Source organism: Lepisosteus oculatus, chromosome 10 (assembly GCF_040954835.1).
Source record: "Lepisosteus oculatus isolate fLepOcu1 chromosome 10, fLepOcu1.hap2, whole genome shotgun sequence".
NCBI classification, from domain to species: domain Eukaryota; kingdom Metazoa; phylum Chordata; class Actinopteri; order Semionotiformes; family Lepisosteidae; genus Lepisosteus; species Lepisosteus oculatus.
In genome coordinates, this window is record NC_090705.1 from 30,819,586 (window position 1) to 30,836,634 (window position 17,049).

Below are 17,049 nucleotides of genomic sequence, written 5' to 3' on the forward strand. Positions count from 1 at the left end.
ATTGGCAGGACTGATCTCCTTACCAGAACCTCTCCAAAAGCAGCCAAGAAAATCATCTAGGATGTCAATTAAACCAGAGTAACATAAAAAAAATGACAGGATGTATGTTTTTCTTATAGATGGACAGTTACAGTCCCTGCTACCCTGTATTGGATAAAGCAGAAGATGGATGCCTAGACAGCTACGAATAAACCATTGCTCTCTAAAAAGCAACAAACATTGCTGTCTCACATTCATGGATGATCCATGAGCTGTTCAGTTCCAACAGGAAACAAAACTCAAACCCTGTCTTCCAACAGAAGGACCTCACATTGACTGTTAAGCATGGTGGTGGGAATATCAAGGTGGGCTGCTTTGCTGCCTCGGGACCCAGAGGCATCACACACAGAACCGTGAATGCAGTGTAGTTTAGGTGGTCACCAACATACATCGGGTTTAGGGACAAAAAAGTCACAGGGTATTGCAAAATTCTTTGTAAAGGAGTTTTTCCCCGTTAGAACAATGTAAATATTAAGAGTCTGGGATATCAGATCAAAGGGTCCTATTCTCAGTCCAGGTTATGTCCTAAATAATGCAACTTAGAGAAAAAAGACTTAGAAAGGGAATTAATATCCATAAGGAATAATGTAATTGGTTTGACACGCATTCAAATCATGGGGTTCACACACAGGTACATTCATTCAATGTACCTATAACCCAATAACCCCAAAACACAATAATCAGAAATAAGACAGCATCACCAACTCCTTTCATATTGAAGTCTTGTCAAAACCAAAAGTGATTCACTTCTTCAGGATACTTCGTTCCACACACTGCGCATGCATTAAAAGTAAGAGATCAAACTTTGATCAATCATTGCTTGGATCAACAATGCAGTGCAGGGTATAAACTCAACTTTAATATTGGGGCATAAAGGTTCAGAATTTAAGTCATGGGCAACAGCATTGTCTACAAGAAGAATTGGCAATGTTAGATTTTGTTCTTTACACTATTTTTTTCATTTCCAGACCAAAACAATCCATGAACAGACTATTGTATGTTGCTGGCTTTTGGTATTTTGAAAAATTATGTAAGTGTGGGGAATTCCTACATCAAGATAACTGCAAAACATACATACAGTATATTGTATACTGTACTGGATAGTGTATATACAGTATAGTGGGGAGAGTTATAATGGAAACCCCCTATAACTGCTGGTTCTGGAGGAGAATGTCAGGCCATCCATTTGTCAGCTAAACGTAGTTCAGGAAGTAAGACGATGATCCTAAACATACACGCAAATAAACGACAGAATGACTGAAAAAGAAGAAATTTCTCAAGTCAAAGTCTGAAACAAAACCCCTTTGAACTGTTCATGAAAAGAAACCATCAAATATCACTGACCTGAATTAGTTTTGTTAAGAAGAGTGGGCTTATATTCATTAAAGCCAATGTGAGAGAAAGAGTTTGATGAAATCTCTTGTTGAAATCACTGCTGCTCACAAATTGGCCAACAGTCAGTGAATCTAAGGGTTCTTGTATTTATTCACACAAGGATATTTACTGTTAGATCATTTTAATTAAACAATCCACATCTATATTGCATCTTTGTGTTATAAATTTAATAGGGTTATCTTCATCTTATTCAGACACTCGTGAAGATCTAGATTTGGTCTAAAACATACAAGATTACAGACGGACCTAGGGGGTTTACAAACTTATTTCAGCACTCTATTACGTCAGACCTTTTTCGCAAACTACTCTGAAAACTCCAGGCTTTGAAAAGTAGCCCTCCTTACTCTCAAAAAGCAGTTGCTTGCTACTAACGATAAGAAGTTCCCACATTCACTCCCACAAACCCATCTGGGACTGATCAATCTTATTTACACAAAGTCCAATTCTCCCTGGCTTACACACCTTGTGTGTGTCACTAGGTGCTTGAACCTGATCACTCTGTCCTCTTCATATGTCAGGGACAGGGGTGCCCTTACTCTTCCTGCCAGGCAAGGGGAAGGCGGACTTGCTCTGGGGCTGAGTGAGCCGACTGGTGAGCACGGTGAAGGGCTCGATCAGAGCGGCTCGCTCCCTGACGCTCACCTCCCACAGCTTCACCCTCTCCCCCCGGGCCCACTGCTGAGCCACCTCTGGGTCCACCTGCCTGTGGTCCTGCAGGTCCAGCTTGTTTCCCAGGACAATCACTGTGACCTGTACATACAGAAAGACCACTCAAACAATCCATCCCAGGTTACTGAAACAAAAATGAAACCCACTCATATTTTTCTTTTTAGGAAATGCTCCCGTCTTTTCACTTAACTATTTAAAGTATTTTTTTTTACTAAACATCACACCAAGCTGGGATAAAACTGTGTGCTCAGAGAAGGGACTATTAGAACTTGAAGATGCTATACAGTAGAGTCGCGATTATCCAACCTAAAGAGGGCCGATAGTATGTTGGATTATTGAAAATGTCGAATAATGTAGAAAAACCATAGATTAATGGAAGCACAGTATAAGTATGAAATCCGGTTTATTAATCTACTGTAATACTAAAATAACAGAGTACAGAACTATTTTTAGTTATTATTTAAAAAAAATGAGTGATTGCAATCTGTTTCCCAGATGTGCTTCTCTTCCTTGTGGCAAGGTCTCGCCAGTGTCTTAGTAATGTAGCGTTCTCGGGTTCACGTGGGTATGCGCCCTCGCCGCTGCCGCCTCAGGTCGGCCCCCCACCACTGGGGACTCAAACCCAGGCCTCCGGCGTCACTCAACAGAGACCCAGCCAGTTGAGCTAAAGGGAAATCTCCCTGGGCCCGATGGCTGCAGTCCCTGCTATTCACAGGGAAGGGCGGTGACATCACCGCGCTGGTAAGCCTAATTTCTCAGACTCCTAATTTCTCGGCTATTAAGTCTCGGTAACAAAATACATTCACTGACATTTCTAAATTTCTAATTAAGCATGAAATGGTGAACTTTGTGAAAGTATTGTAAGTCGCCACATTGTTCCCATGAATTGTGATGTGATGCGGCCCTTCCTGCTCACTAGTCACCATAATGACTAATGTAATGCGACGTACGAGCTACAATACAGGTTGTGCAGCAGACATTTCACCAAAGAAATGTTTCAGCATTTGAAACAAGTAGTTTTTGTCAGCAAAGCCATCTCAAAATCGAAAGCATTTTTTCTACTGGATTAGAAGAGATGTATTCACAAGTCTGCTTATTTACAATATAATAGGGCTGCAACACATCACTGGACATTTTGTTGCCTCATTCTGGATCGCAGAACATGCCGCTGTGCATACTTGGAAATTTTGTCAATTTCGTGATGTAAATTGGAGGTTACTGTGTACGTACCTTTTACTTTTATTGCAGTTTGAAATGCACTTTTTAATGCCGATTCTTTCTAAGCCTGAAATATGAAAATAGAGTCGCAGTTCCCCTTTAATCTATGTTAGTTTTTTAATTCCTTATGGGTAGTGGATGAATGGAGAAAAATGTAGAAAACAGAGAAATGGAACCAATCAAGCTTGGTGGGCTGATTAGTTTCTACTTATTCATGACCTTTTGAGGCTCTGATTTATGTTTATAACAATATATGCTTCTGTGTTTTTATGAGGTGCATATACAGTACATATATTACTGTACCTCCTTTTTATCCCTGGACTTGTCAATTTCTTTTTTTAATATGTCGATTTTCTTAAAAGACTCCAGGCTGTCGACACTGTAGACCAGCACAAATCCATCGGCAAAGGAGAAATAGTGTTTTGGAAGATCAAGGCCATCCTGAAGCCCCTTGGTGTCATAGAGACGCAACTGCTCCTTCACTCCCCTGTCTGTTTCCACAGATGCTACATAGATGTCCTCCAGGGTTCCACTGGATTCTGACCCTTCAGAGGAAAAGAAAGATTTCTTATCGGTCATGATGATTATATAGCTAGTTTGATATACTGTAGTTATCAGATTTATAAAGTGTTCTCTGAATTTTAAGGTTTTTGCTGTTGATTTATGTTTATCAATGCTTTATATCAATGCTGTTATGCAGCACTTTTAAAGACATCCATTTCATCTAATTCCATATTTTATAAAATCACCCAAGTACAGAGTTTTGTGCCTTCTCTTTGGTCACTATCCTCGGGTAGTTTTAGTATTAAAATGTTTCCTATGAGGAGACTAAGTTGTTACACAGTGATGTTCATGAACATCAGAATTGGCAACTTCCAATTTCCACCACTGTAACAAAATGAAGAGTAGTAAATATTGTTTATTAAACAATATTGGACCACGAGCTCTCTTCAAACTTCACTCACTCATCGTCACAAGCAATTCGCATTAACAGCGAAGTTACTACTTTCTAGCCTGATCTCATCTATCAAATATCAGAAGGTGATCAAGGCTGGGTGTAGTCAGTTCAGGGATGGGAATCCTCTAAGGAAAACCAGTTTGCTACTGCATGTCGTGTTGGAATAGAATCTCCAGGGCAGTGCCCATTATGATGACTGGGGACACTGAGTTACAGGTGATGCCATTAAAGATTAAAGATTCTATGGCACAGTCTGAAGGAGAAATGGCGATAATCCAGGAGTCCTGAATAATTTCCTGCCTGGCTAACACAATACAACAGGTAAAGCAATGTCTCATTCCTGCTGCAGAATGGGGCTGCTGGGGCAGAATGGTTACAGGTCATCACCCAGGTGGGTGGATGGATGATGAGGCTCCATTCTACACAAAAGAGCTCTGGGAAGAAAAGTGCTACACAAATTCAAACAATTATAACTTAAATTAAAATTTCCAGTAAATCAGATCATTAAAAGCACACCATCTCAGGTTTTGGAAATAATTATTTATAGCGTGCTTGTCCCATTAGTTGGTAGCCATTTTGTGTCCTGTTGTCCCTGTGATGAGGACGGCTCAGAAGCTCTTGTTTTCCTGCTCCTCCTTCTCCTTGTGGCTGCTGGTCTCCATCATATGGTAATGATGGTGTGTCTTTTAAAGCCAGTTTTATAATTCCTTTGAACAAATAAATGGGTTCTGGTTTGTGAGGCAGCAGATAATCTTTTTATAATTATTCTGTTTTCTTCTCTACCTTATCTTTTATTTCTGAAGGGCATAGTGATGTCTGCATGCATTCCTGGTTTCAGATAAATTCCTTACTGAGGCCTGCACAAAAAGTACAGGCTACAGTAGTGTATACTTTAGCACACTGAGTGCTATGCTGGTGAACAATTTGTTGCAGTAAACAAACGGACATTATGTATTTTGCTACGTCTCAATCTAAACGTATTTGTCCAAATGTATGGTGATGTCCCCATGATGCTCTAGAGATCATGGTGTTCCATGTTAACAATTTCCAGGTTGGAGATAGGGGTTTCCTTTTCCCTAGTTACTTAAGCAAACCACAGCCACAAGGACACATTCAAGAAGCAAAACAGGTCTGGGGCACTTCAAAGCAAAACCACCATTTTGCTGGAATAACTCAGAGTTCATCAAGAGTGGATAAACACTGTTTTATGTGCAGTGTAGTAGATGTATATTGTATTTTTTTCCTTCTCATCATATGCCTATGTCTCTTATTTTTGAAGGGGTTTGTGATGTGTTAATTGTATAGTGTGCTGTGTGTTGAGTTTCCCACCTGGGTCAATAAAAGAATTCATGCACTGAGTATCATACATTGCATTGTGAAGCAAGGTAAAATAATTTCTATATACAGTATATATAGATACAATAGCAATTAGAAGTAAAACCTGGGGTTTCTTGTTACTATACTTTCCCATGTATTGTATTCAGACACTATCAGATATCTCCCAAGGTTTATTTCTTCTGCTCTGCCCAGCTGGGTAGAGTTAAGTTCGCACACCTGAAACAAACTCCTTCGTTAGCGCAGTGTTCATACCAATTCGGTGTTTAAAGTACTGATTAAAATGTTAAAATCATATCTACGATACAAAATTGTGTTAAAATCATATCTACGATACAAAATTGAATCAATTTTGAATTGTAGATAGGATTTCAACATTTTAATCAGTACTTTAAACACCAAATCGGTATGAACGCTGCTCTAACGAAGGAGTTTGCTTCTTGATTGTAAACTTGCCAGATCCGAAACCATGAATCCGAAACCATGAAAACCTCTGCTATAAACTATAATGCTGTCTTGGAAAACGGGAAACGATTAACTCCTGTGTCAATACTGAGGTGCACAGTCTTGGCTTTTAATTATCCTGTTACATGCACTCGTTTTGATTGAGCTGGCAAGCTACTTATCACACCTAAAAAAAAAAAACTTACCCACAATATGATTTCCATACAGCAGTTGCTCCAGAATGGCCGTCTTCCCCACAGCTGCCAACCCGCAGACCACAACTTTACATCCTTTACCCATTTGGTTTTAAAAACCTGGAGAGTTCGTGGAAATGAAACGAGGGAAAACTAAACCGCCTCAATCAAAATAACTACGAGAAGCAGTTCGGAATGCAGCGCCACAGGAGCGGTCTATGTCATTAGGGATTTTTCTAAAAATATAAGCTACTACAGTATATAGACATGCGTGTAGCTCCGCTTTAAAGTTTCAGGCTAAATTCAACGCTCCTGCACAATTTAGCAAAGAAACAAACTGAACCGACATCACATCCAGTTATTTCTTGTAGTTCAACAATAATACATTCAATGATAAACCGGTCACCTCTGCAGCAAAGGCGACAACTTGACAGGAAGCTCTACAGTAGAGAGCTGCGCAGGTCCGCTCGTACACTTAAACACAGGTGAATAATCAGGGGAATAATCAAGTTAATTATTGTTCTCGGAGTTTCTTATCTTTATCATTTATTGTTTTAGCTAAAGGTAATAGATGGTGGTGGTTACATTACCTGTAAAGCGCTTTTAGTTAGTGTCCAGAAAAGCGCTATATAAGTGTAAGCAATTTTTATTATTATTATTATTATTATTATTATTATTATTATTATTATTAGATATATATAAATATTAACAGAAGCGAAGTATGGATATTCACCCTGGTGGTATTGGTTGGCGGATTCAAAATAGCATTAGAAAGCTTTGCCGTCCTTGAAAGAGGTCTCAGTTTACGCTTTACATAAGTACAATTGATGTCTGTAGGAAAATACTACATGTTTTTGATCATTAATATATCGGTACCGATTTCTACACCGGTAACTGAGAACTTGAAAGCTTTCATGGGAAAGAATAAGGGTTCTTAAATAACTCAATTGCCTAAATTTGTAATGATGTCAGCCGCATCTTCTTAAACAAAAATGTATATTTAAAAGGAATAATTAACATTAATCCAGAAGATTGGAGGACATAAATTGAAATAAGAAGTTTTGAAACAGAAAGTACTTGACATGCCTCTTGACATAAAGAGTTGTGCGGGGTTGGGTCAAACAATTTAATTGTTGTGTAAGAAGAGAACCGATACTTAAAACACCTATGCGATGCTGGATCAGCAAGTGTTTGCAAACAGAAAAGACACATAATTCTTAGGTTTCTCATGCTCGCTCCTAACTCTTCAGTACAGACTTCCAGAGTTCGCTGCGGGAATAATGGAAATGAATGAGGCCCAACATACCATACAAGTACAACCTAAATAATTGTAAAGAAACATATATATATAACCCTAAATTGCGTTCTATTTCCTGTAGGGAGTGCTTGCAATATTCTGAAACAATATTTTGTTGCTTCCAGCCAAAACATCATCCTAATTCCAAGGTACTGTTCACTACATTTCCCAAGCACCCTTGCGTTGTCGCATCAACTTCCGCCGGTAGATTTTCATAAAGCATGATGGGATAGCTCCCTCTTCCTTTCCGGCTGGTACGCCATCATGTAAGGAGATTGTGTTTGGTTATTCTGTATGTGCAATCCACATAGAATCCGTAATAAAATCTTATCATCGGGTCGAAATAAGTTGAAGTTAAAGTGTAGAGTTTATAAATGTTTTGGTACTACCGTTATTGAAGTGTAACAGTGGATAAAGAGAGAGTTATTTGCGATTGAAGTTTGGGAAAAGGTGCAGGGTACGTGTAGACAGCCATTGAGTGAAATGGTGCTCTACAACGTGACTTTTCGTTCGGATACATAGTATTTATTCACCGGCTTTACAGCCACATGAGATCGGGTGAATATAACGAATATGTAATCATTTGAGAAGGCCAACGTTGTTAAAATGTAGTTGTAAAGTGTATGTGCGGTTGGTCGCATTGGCTTGCGGGTACCATGATTCTTTCAAAGTGTGTTAAGGAAAATAAAGAGAAAGAAACCCTATTAAAGGGTTTATAGTTACCCCTGGTTTCGATCTAAAGCGTGAGACCGTAAGGTGCTTTTCTTCTTTCCTGGTGGTTTTCAAGCCGGGAAGCAGCCTCAGAAAATGTCGGATGAGTGTAGAAACTCGGGACAGGCTTGACACAGACTTGACTGCTCTTCTTGTCCGCTTAGACCAAAATGGGAGCGTACAAGTACATGCAGGAGCTATGGAGGAAGAAGCAGTCCGACGTGATGCGCTTCTTGCTGCGCGTCCGCTGCTGGCAGTACCGCCAGCTGTCTGCCCTCCACCGCGCTCCCCGACCCACCAGGCCCGACAAGGCCCGCAGGCTCGGGTACAAGGCGAAGCAAGGTACGTACGCGATCGCCCGCCGAGCCGGTGGCCGTGTGTAGAAATCCTCTTCCCGATCTGTGTGGTCCTGCACCAGTAGGTATGCAATTGGTGCGGTGGCTCACAGCGTTGGTGAATGATGCACGTAGCGGCACAGGTTTTGTATTGCTAAACGGGTAGCTGGTAGACGGCTTTCGTACTCTGTGAACCAAATCTGCATTTAAACAAAATGAAGTCTTCTCCTGATTTCCTAAGCCTATTTTGTCGAAAAATGTCAACGTGTATAATTGATGGGAGTTCTACCCCCTTTGAAATGTAGCATCTTCTTGTGCACTCTTCTGGATGTTTACAGCAATAATTTGGACGAATGGGTTTATGGAAAAGATTTCACATGCTTTGGGATTCTGTCTGCCAAGTTAAAGCAAAGATCAAGTAGATGCATTTTATCCTGTACCTGTATGAAGAGAATAGTTTGGTATTTTCTGTTTTGCTATTGATTTGATTCCAAGTGACATATACTCATTTTCTGAACACCTTCCTAAAGCCATGTGAGTAAAATGTCTTGCAAAGTGTATAGCACTGTCCCCCCAAGGATATGCATCTACTACCTTCAAGTTTTCAGTCCAGAGCCCTGTCACTCCACACTTGTACATAATGAGCAGTAGTAAGTACAGTACAGCACATCACAGGGCAGGAAATGGGACTCAATAGTCAAAATGTGGCATTGGACTAGATCATGGGATCAGCAGTTATACGATCACTTTATTAGCCATATACAATTTCTTGCATTAGGAATTTCTCTTTTGCTTGCTCTCCATGAGAGACAGAGAGAAGCTTGGGGTCAGAGCGCAGGGTCAGCCATTGTACAGCGCCCCTGGAGCAGTTGGGGTTATGGGCCTTGCCTAGTTTTTAGGAGGCTTCAGAAAGTAGAAGGGGGGTGCATTTTAATTTTTTTTCTGGGAATAGTTTGTGGTTTAAGGTGGGGTGCAGAAGAGGAGGGTTTGATGCATGTAAGAGCATCTCAGAATCAACCAGGAGATGGGAGGAGAAGAGCAGTGAAGGCAACAGTAAACCTTAGAGGAGTCTTGCGCCCAAGGCAGTAGCAAAGTGGGGTGCTCCTGTGTGATCTCGGGATTCTTTTTCTTGCAGGTTACGTCATCTACCGGGTGCGAGTGCGCCGCGGTGGTCGCAAGAAGCCTGTGCCCAAGGGAGCCACCTACGGCAAACCCGTGCATCACGGTGTTAACCAGATCAAGTTTGCCCGCAGCTTGCAGTCTGTGGCTGAGGTTCGTAAACATTCCCAGCCCTCTTCTGTCTTGGCAAGATATTGCCGAAACCGGTGATTTCTAGGTTTGAGCTTAATTCCTGAAGTGCTGCAGCTGATTTGCATCAGTCTATTTATATTTCAGTTGTAAAACTGAGCTACCCAACCTACACTACTCCTGGATTTCTGAACACTGTGGTCAGTCCCACTCCATCCTTGACTAGATGTTTAAAGTTGCCAACAATCAAGTTTGAAATATATGATGGATGAAAAAACACTCATTACATCAGTCACAGCTTACATCCAAACAGTTACATCAAGGGAATTCTCCATTTTGGTGAAAGCATGCGATAATGTACACCTGTTATGATGTAATGAGCAAAGAATGAAAAATGAAATTACCTATAGATGTGAATATTTGTATTAAAGGAGATGGCAAAAGAAAATATTCAGGTGTTGGATGTTGGAACATTCTGTATAGGCTTTTGAAACCGCAATACCTGTTCTCCTAGGTGTAGCAGTAATATTTTGAGATGTCGGTCTCATTCTGTTGACATTTGTTTGGCTGCACCTTCATGCACAAGGCATATTGCTGTGAAAATATTTCAGATGGAGGTATACAGTAGCTCACTCCTTTCCAGCTCCATAGTGATTTCATTGGAAAAAAAAATAAATCAGTGTTTAGGTTGCACTTTAACGATAGATTGGATAAGCTGTTTTATGTAGCCATGAGGGGTTGACATTGTGTATATATACAGTATTAATCTTTCTTTTGTTATTCTGGTAAACCTGTAATGTTCAGTTTGAAGAATGTTTCCAGTGAAATTGAGGACAGTATAACCAGAGTGTAATGTTTAAACTAGTGAAATTCAGGCATTTCATTCTGAAGAGTGATTCATTCCATTTTCCAATATGCTGTTTTGGGTTTATGCAGGAAATGCAAGAACTCAGTTGCTTTAGGTAATGGGTTACAGTAAATGAAAAATGCACATTAAAAATCCATTTTAACCCTTTGGTGACTGTTTTGGTGTTTATCATCGTTTCATTTTGAAAATTCAGTAGTCTTCATTGTCTGTTAAGATCTTGTCATTGCTTCAAGTTCAGATTTCTGTGAGCAACAGTGTAGTTGTGTACCAACAGAACTGAAGTTCATTGCATAGTGGAGATCATAGTGTCCAGTGTAGCACATGGTGATAGTGTTAAGTAGCTCAATGTGCATCTCTGTTTTCCTTCACCTGGCTATAGTTAGTGCTTTTGCCTGTTTAACAACAGTTAACCAGTGCAAGCAAAAACTTACATTTCGCAGTACTTGTTTTATAGAACTGTATTCTAATGTGTACCCTTCGTTCCACTTCAGCGAACCCCTTGGTAACTGTAATCCAAAATGGTTTAGCTGAAAAGGCACAATTGCCACCGTGCTTAATGTAGGCCGACTTTTACTTTTTAAACTAAAGGCATTGTTATTGTACCAGTCACTTTAACATTCATTGACAGAACTGACGATTTAATGATATTGTGCAGGCAGGCAAATAATACCTATCAAGGATCTGAAGAAGACTGTGATAAGTGGAAGCATTTTAAGAGCATTCATGTGGATTGATATTCTTTTTGTCGCGGCTTTGCTGCGCCGTGGCCTAACGGGTTTTCCTGTCGAACAGGAGCGTGCTGGCCGCCACTGCGGGGGCTTGAGGGTCCTGAACTCCTACTGGGTGGGTGAGGACTCCACGTACAAGTTCTTCGAGGTGATCCTCATCGACCCCTTCCACAAGGCCGTCAGACGCAACCCCGACACCCAATGGATCACGAAGCCCGTCCACAAGCACAGGGAGATGCGCGGGCTGACGTCGGCCGGGAAGAAGAGCCGCGGCCTGGGCAAGGGTCACAAGTTCCACCTCACCATCGGAGGGTCCCGCCGCGCTGCCTGGAGGCGCCGCAACACGCTGCAGCTGCACCGCTACCGCTAACCTCGTGGTGCTTGTGTGTTTCAGGAAATAAAGTTTTTCAGTGGTACCTTCCTGCCTCTGGTTGTTGTTTTTTTTTCACTGCGCCATATTTTGAGGTTTTGGAGTCTCGTGTATTGGTAGCTGTATGTTTCCACCTAGAAAAACGCGTGCAAAAAAAACATGGTTGGGGGGGTGAGGGGTAAAGTCAGCTCTTCAGGCTAGTTCTAGTTCTCTGTGCGGTACACTATGATATATAAATTGCAATTCTATGAAATATCGAATCCTGCCTGAGCTAATCAAGTGTTGTTCCAATGATATACATACACAGTTAATATAAGTAGCGATAAGTTTTTCTTCTATGCAGTTGGTTCTGTTATCGCATAATGGTTGTCTCTTTGGAAACACCCTGTGTTGTGGGAAAACTCCCTCTACAATTACTTATTGGTGGGGATTGGAAGAGGTCTACAAAACCTCTTTTTCATGTTTCTTACACAATTATTTCGAATCTAAAGGTAAATACAACCACAAAAATGCATGAGACTTCTACTGTACACCAGTGTTTGTTGCGAAGCAATGGGAAATGAGAGATTTACATTTTTTTTGAAACCTTTGATTCTAGACGCTTTATTTGTGAATCATTGCATTATATCCTGTTTCTGCTGTGACTTGTTTTGACAAGTTGTGGTTTTTCTAACCCTGCGGCCTTCTGTGTATTTGCTGCAAAGATGAATTTGAAAAGCATTTCTTCACGTGGCTAGAGGATTTACTGGTAATTAATAGGTTGTAATATTGATAATTGAATAGTGGAACGCCAACGTGAAGGGAACAAGTGAAATGTGTTTAAATCCAAGAAAGGGAGGAACTTTTTTTACTCAAAGGCTTGTTAGAGAAGGGAGCAAACATCCCTACCTTGTTGCTGAAACCAATATCCTGCCGCCTTGTGAGAAATGTCCAAGATCGTTGTTGCAATTCACTACCAAATACCAAAGGGGCAAACTGGGCCAAATGACATATTGTTGGCAACTTTGAAGTTCAGGCCTCTTTTTGTTTCAGGTGGAAATAACATTGCGGTTTAAATCTGGGCCTGTGTTCTGTTACGGGTTGAGTTTAGGAGTTTAATGCAAGTTATGCAGTGTAAATAGAAAGTGTTTCCATTCCACCTGTCCAAATGTGAAGCTAAAGAATATAAAACACGCATCCAGATTTTCAATGAAAGTATCATTTGCAGGGTAAAAACAAGTGACAAAACTCACAAAAGGCATCCAACATCCGTGAAATAGGAAAAAGTCTCGGATCACTGCGGGAATCTTCGAACATCTATCCTTACGTGTTGTATCTCTCTCACATCCATTGTCATGACGTTTACCCTGAGTCTATAGTCCATACATCCCCACCAGATGACAAATTTCAGTTGTTGTAACCTTTACAAGCAGAGATCAAATTGCACCTTGCACTTCCGTGATTGGCCATGTTTGCACAAGGCTAGCCCTCTTAAAGCAATGAAACCGGTGGCATCACAGACACAGGAGCACTGCCCTGGACTACTGATGAAGCAAACAGTGGTATTCCGACTTAAACTTCAATTCAACTAGTAGAAGGCTCGTTACCTCGTTGACTGAAATATTACTTTCATACTTCTGTCTTCCTTGTAAGTATTTTGGTTGCGTGTAAATACATTTCTTTCCAACCATATAACATCTAAGGTTTTTAAAGAAAAAGCGTCATATAAAATTCCAGTTGCTGGTGCTGTATTCAGAGAAAGCTCTGTAAAAATGGTTCCCATTCAAAGAATATATTTCTGTGACAAAATTCTAACAGATGCCAGGTATCTTTATATTTGACTGCAATTACATAAAGAAAAATCAAGCTGAGTCAAAACGTTGATTTGGAATTAACCCGTATAAGAGTGTTTTGTAGTTTGTTCTGTGGCTTTCACCCCAATTGTTTTTGACATTCTATTTCTAGGGTGAAATGTTATTTAACTAAAAAAATAAGTCATTTATTAATAACGAAATTATCCAGCCTAGGAATTTTGGAACACAGGCTGGAAATAAGCAAAGAAAATTAGCAATGTTTTTAAAGCAGGTCTTAGACATTCCCTTCAGGAGAAAGAACGTATAAAAATATTCATCTAATCTGATTTTCTAAACTCTTTCTCCTGTTGGGGGTCATGGTGGTAAAAGGCAAGCAGGCCAGACCAGGCCAGACTTCTGTTTCCCCAGCAACAGTCTCCAGCTGCTCCTGGGAGATTCCCAGTCGCTTCTAGGTCAGCCGACAGATATAATCCCCCCTGTCTGTCCTGCGTTGTCCTGGGGGTCACTTCCCAGTGGCTGTACAAGGTACACCTTCGACTGGAGGATGCCCTGGGTGGCATCCTCGCCAGATGCCCAATCCACCTCAACTGTCTCCCCTCGATGCAGGGGAGCAGTGACCCTCCTCAGAGGTCCTCCCCGCCTGCAGAGCTCCTCATCCTGTCACGGAGGGTAAGCCGGCGGATCCCACGGAAAATCCTCATTTCCACCGCTGGCACCCCTGATCTCATCTCTTGATCACTACCTAAGCTTGTGACCATGGGTAAGGACTGGGACGTAAAAAATACCGGAAAACTGAAGAGCTGTTTTCTGAAAACTCCTGGTGTCCCTGATCCAGCAGGGATCCTCTGACTTTTTAACTGAACCATCATGGGAATTCAGTTTGGTTTGTTCGTTGTTGCAAAGCTCCACACAGCATAGCTCTAAGTGTCCCTGGGGCACCCAAGCCCCTCCACCATGAGTAGGTCATGGTCCCAAGGAAGGGATGAAACTTCCTATATTATCATAATATTATCAGGTGGATGCTGCACATTGGTGGTGGTGGAGGGGAGTCCCCATTACCTGTAAAGCGCTTTGAGTGGAGTGTCCAGAAAAGCGCTATATAAGTGTAAGCAATTATTATTATTATTATTATTATTATGTCTGTATCATAGTGTCTCATGCCAAAATACAGCCAAAGGACAGGTCAGGCACATGGTATAATAACTGTAACTTTATACAGTATATTATATAATACCTTCAGAAAGTACTCATTCCCCCCTCAACAATTGCAAATATAATAATGTAACAAAATTTTATGAAAACTTAAAAACAGAAGTATCTTGTTTATAGAATTATTGATCCCCCTTAGTTCATACAATTACAGGTTTCAGTAACGGTTTTTAGTGGCCTTGCAGATTTGCTCGACCTTGCTGAACCTGATTCTTCAAGTCCTTCCATAGATTCTCAGGATTTTCCAGATGAGCTTGGTCTTGGCTGGGCCACTCAAGGATTTTCACTATCTTGTTCTGAAGTTGCTCCAGCATCCCTTTGTCTGGATGCTTGGTGTTGTTATCTTGTTGTAGCCTCAATCTTCACCCCAATCTAAAGTATTTTAACTGGCTGAAGTACGTTCTTCTCAAGACATTCACAGTGTTCCTGTCTTTGGCTCCATCTATTGTTATCCTGACAAGTGCCCTGCTGCTGAATTCAGTTTGTACCAGGTATAATGCTTTGCATTCAGGCCGAGAGTTAATGTTTTGTTTCATCAGACCAGACTACATGGGTTCAGGGTCTGCCATGTGCCTTCTTGCAAAATCAAGGCATGCTATTAGCGTACTATATGCCTATGTAGCTCTGCAGAGATCATTGTCCACTGGACAGGTTCTCCCATCTCAGCTACGGAACTGTGTAGTTCTGTGAATGTGATCATTGGGTCTCTTTTCTGAAGAAGAACCTTCTTGCCCGGTTACTGCCCGGTCTAGGAGCACAATCAGCTGCAGGAAGAGCCTGGGTGGTTCTGCATTCTTTCCATCCCCTAATGATGGACCCGACTGTGCTCCTGGGAACTTTTACCACCCTAGAAATGTTTTTGTATCTCTCCCCAACTGTATGCTTTTTAACAATTTTATGACTGAGTTGTATAGACTGTAGGCTCTCATTATTAGAAGTGATTCAGCCAATGATGGTCGTGTCATCAGCATATTTGTAGATGGAGTTGGAGCCGTGTCTGTCCACACAATCGTGGGTAAACAAGGTGAACAGCGGGGGGGCTCCTGAGGGGCACCTATATGGATGGTGAGTGTGGAAGATAGTTTTCCATCTATCCTCACAGTCGGTGGTCTGCCAGTCAGGAAATCCATAATTCACCTGCATAGAGGTGTTGATGCCCAGGTCATTAAACTTCCTGACTAGGTGTATTTGTTTCTGAAATGATGTCGACCAATTGAACTGAGCACAGAAGCACTCCATTTAAGTTTTACAGTGATCTCACAAGGAAATTAGATGCACCTGGGTTCAAATTGGAGTGTCATAGCAAAGGGGGGAATACGTATAAAATCAATACATGATTTCCCACATATTTAAAGTACATGCACATTATCACTCCATTTGAAGTTCTCCTTCCATGGGATCTGACACAGTGTTGCACCATCCTCACATCATCACACATCGTCCCAGTTGCCTCCCTTTGAATGCGGTCAATTATATCTCATCCCAACCTTCACTGACAAAATACATTAACTCCCGTAGTTCAGTTGGGTAGCTGCGCCAGCACGCGTAGGCTGCGAAGGAACAACTAAAGGTTTATTCCATGCTGAAAGGTGAACAAAAGAAACGTTTCGGCTGTAGAGCCTTCTTCGGGTGTGTCGGCTCCACAGCCAAAACGTTGTGTTTCTTTTCTTCTCTTTTCAGCATGGAATAAATCTTTACTTGCTCCTTTACGCCAACTTCAGACGAATTTCTCATTAATGAAACAGATCTGTCTTTGTGGTATTGCTAATGTAATATATCAGTATCAGTATTAGTCTTATTGTAGTATATCAGTATTATTATGGAGATCTTACTTCATCTCTTTCATAAACTCATATTGCGGCATGTGTAAATGTCTTTTGCAAATAGCAATGTAAAGTTTAATCATTTTCTCTATTTAAACCTTTATATAAAACAGACATTTGTCATTTAATGCGTTTTGCACCTCCACCCTCAGCACCCACACTTTCCTGACAGAAACAGAAAGTAAAAATGAATTAGTTTTCATTCATTCTCACTTTTTCATTCATTTTTTCTCACGTTTCACTCTGTGGATCTGGATAGAAATAGCTGAGCTAAAAAGTGCTGGTTGGTGGACCACATGTAGTACAGTAGATATACCACCCACTACTGCAGGAGATCAGCTATTTTATGGGTCTCTTCTGAGTTTTGATACGAGTCTGTTGTTTATGACTTGACTAAACACAATCTCAGGATCCC

The 17,049-nt window shown here is 41.0% G+C and overlaps 2 protein-coding genes across 3 annotated transcripts; one reads left to right on the plus strand and one right to left on the minus strand.

Moving 5' to 3' along the window:
• Window positions 1-1,506: 1,506 nt before the first annotated feature.
• On the minus strand, window positions 1,507-6,724 carry nkiras1 (NFKB inhibitor interacting Ras-like 1). Its single transcript, XM_006635824.3, has 4 exons — window positions 6,659-6,724; window positions 6,265-6,372; window positions 3,625-3,866; window positions 1,507-2,184 (listed from the first exon to the last, which is right to left on the minus strand). Exons 2-4 carry the CDS (start codon window positions 6,356-6,358, stop codon window positions 1,942-1,944), a joined length of 579 nt encoding a protein of 192 aa, XP_006635887.2. The 5' UTR covers window positions 6,359-6,372; window positions 6,659-6,724; the 3' UTR covers window positions 1,507-1,941.
• Window positions 6,725-7,748: 1,024 nt separating this feature from the next.
• rpl15 (ribosomal protein L15) lies at window positions 7,749-11,855 on the plus strand. Of its 2 annotated transcripts, none has more exons than XM_006635766.3 (4): window positions 7,749-7,815; window positions 8,425-8,602; window positions 9,731-9,867; window positions 11,504-11,855. In XM_006635766.3, exons 2-4 carry the CDS (start codon window positions 8,431-8,433, stop codon window positions 11,807-11,809), a joined length of 615 nt encoding a protein of 204 aa, XP_006635829.1. In that variant the 5' UTR covers window positions 7,749-7,815; window positions 8,425-8,430; the 3' UTR covers window positions 11,810-11,855. The 2 variants fall into 2 exon arrangements, with proteins under 2 accessions (XP_006635829.1, XP_069051180.1); XM_069195079.1 differs by lacking the exon at window positions 7,749-7,815 and adding an exon at window positions 7,823-7,841.
• The last annotated feature ends 5,194 nt before the right edge of the window (window positions 11,856-17,049 follow it).

Bases quoted from the DNA above. Each gene is read 5' to 3' on its own strand.
- nkiras1 (XM_006635824.3), bottom strand. From the start codon at position 6,358: ATGGGTAAAGGATGTAAAGTTGTGGTCTGCGGGTTGGCAGCTGTGGGG. The intron at 3,867-6,264 runs GTAAGTTTTTTT...TTTCCTCTGAAG, and splicing joins GTATGGAAATCATATTGTGG to GGTCAGAATCCAGTGGAACC. The intron at 2,185-3,624 runs GTACAGTAATAT...CTGTATGTACAG, and splicing joins AGTCCAGGGATAAAAAGGAG to GTCACAGTGATTGTCCTGGG.
- rpl15 (XM_006635766.3), top strand. From the start codon at position 8,431: ATGGGAGCGTACAAGTACATGCAGGAGCTATGGAGGAAGAAGCAGTCC. The intron at 8,603-9,730 runs GTACGTACGCGA...TTTTTCTTGCAG, and splicing joins CGGGTACAAGGCGAAGCAAG to GTTACGTCATCTACCGGGTG. The intron at 9,868-11,503 runs GTTCGTAAACAT...CCTGTCGAACAG, and splicing joins GCTTGCAGTCTGTGGCTGAG to GAGCGTGCTGGCCGCCACTG.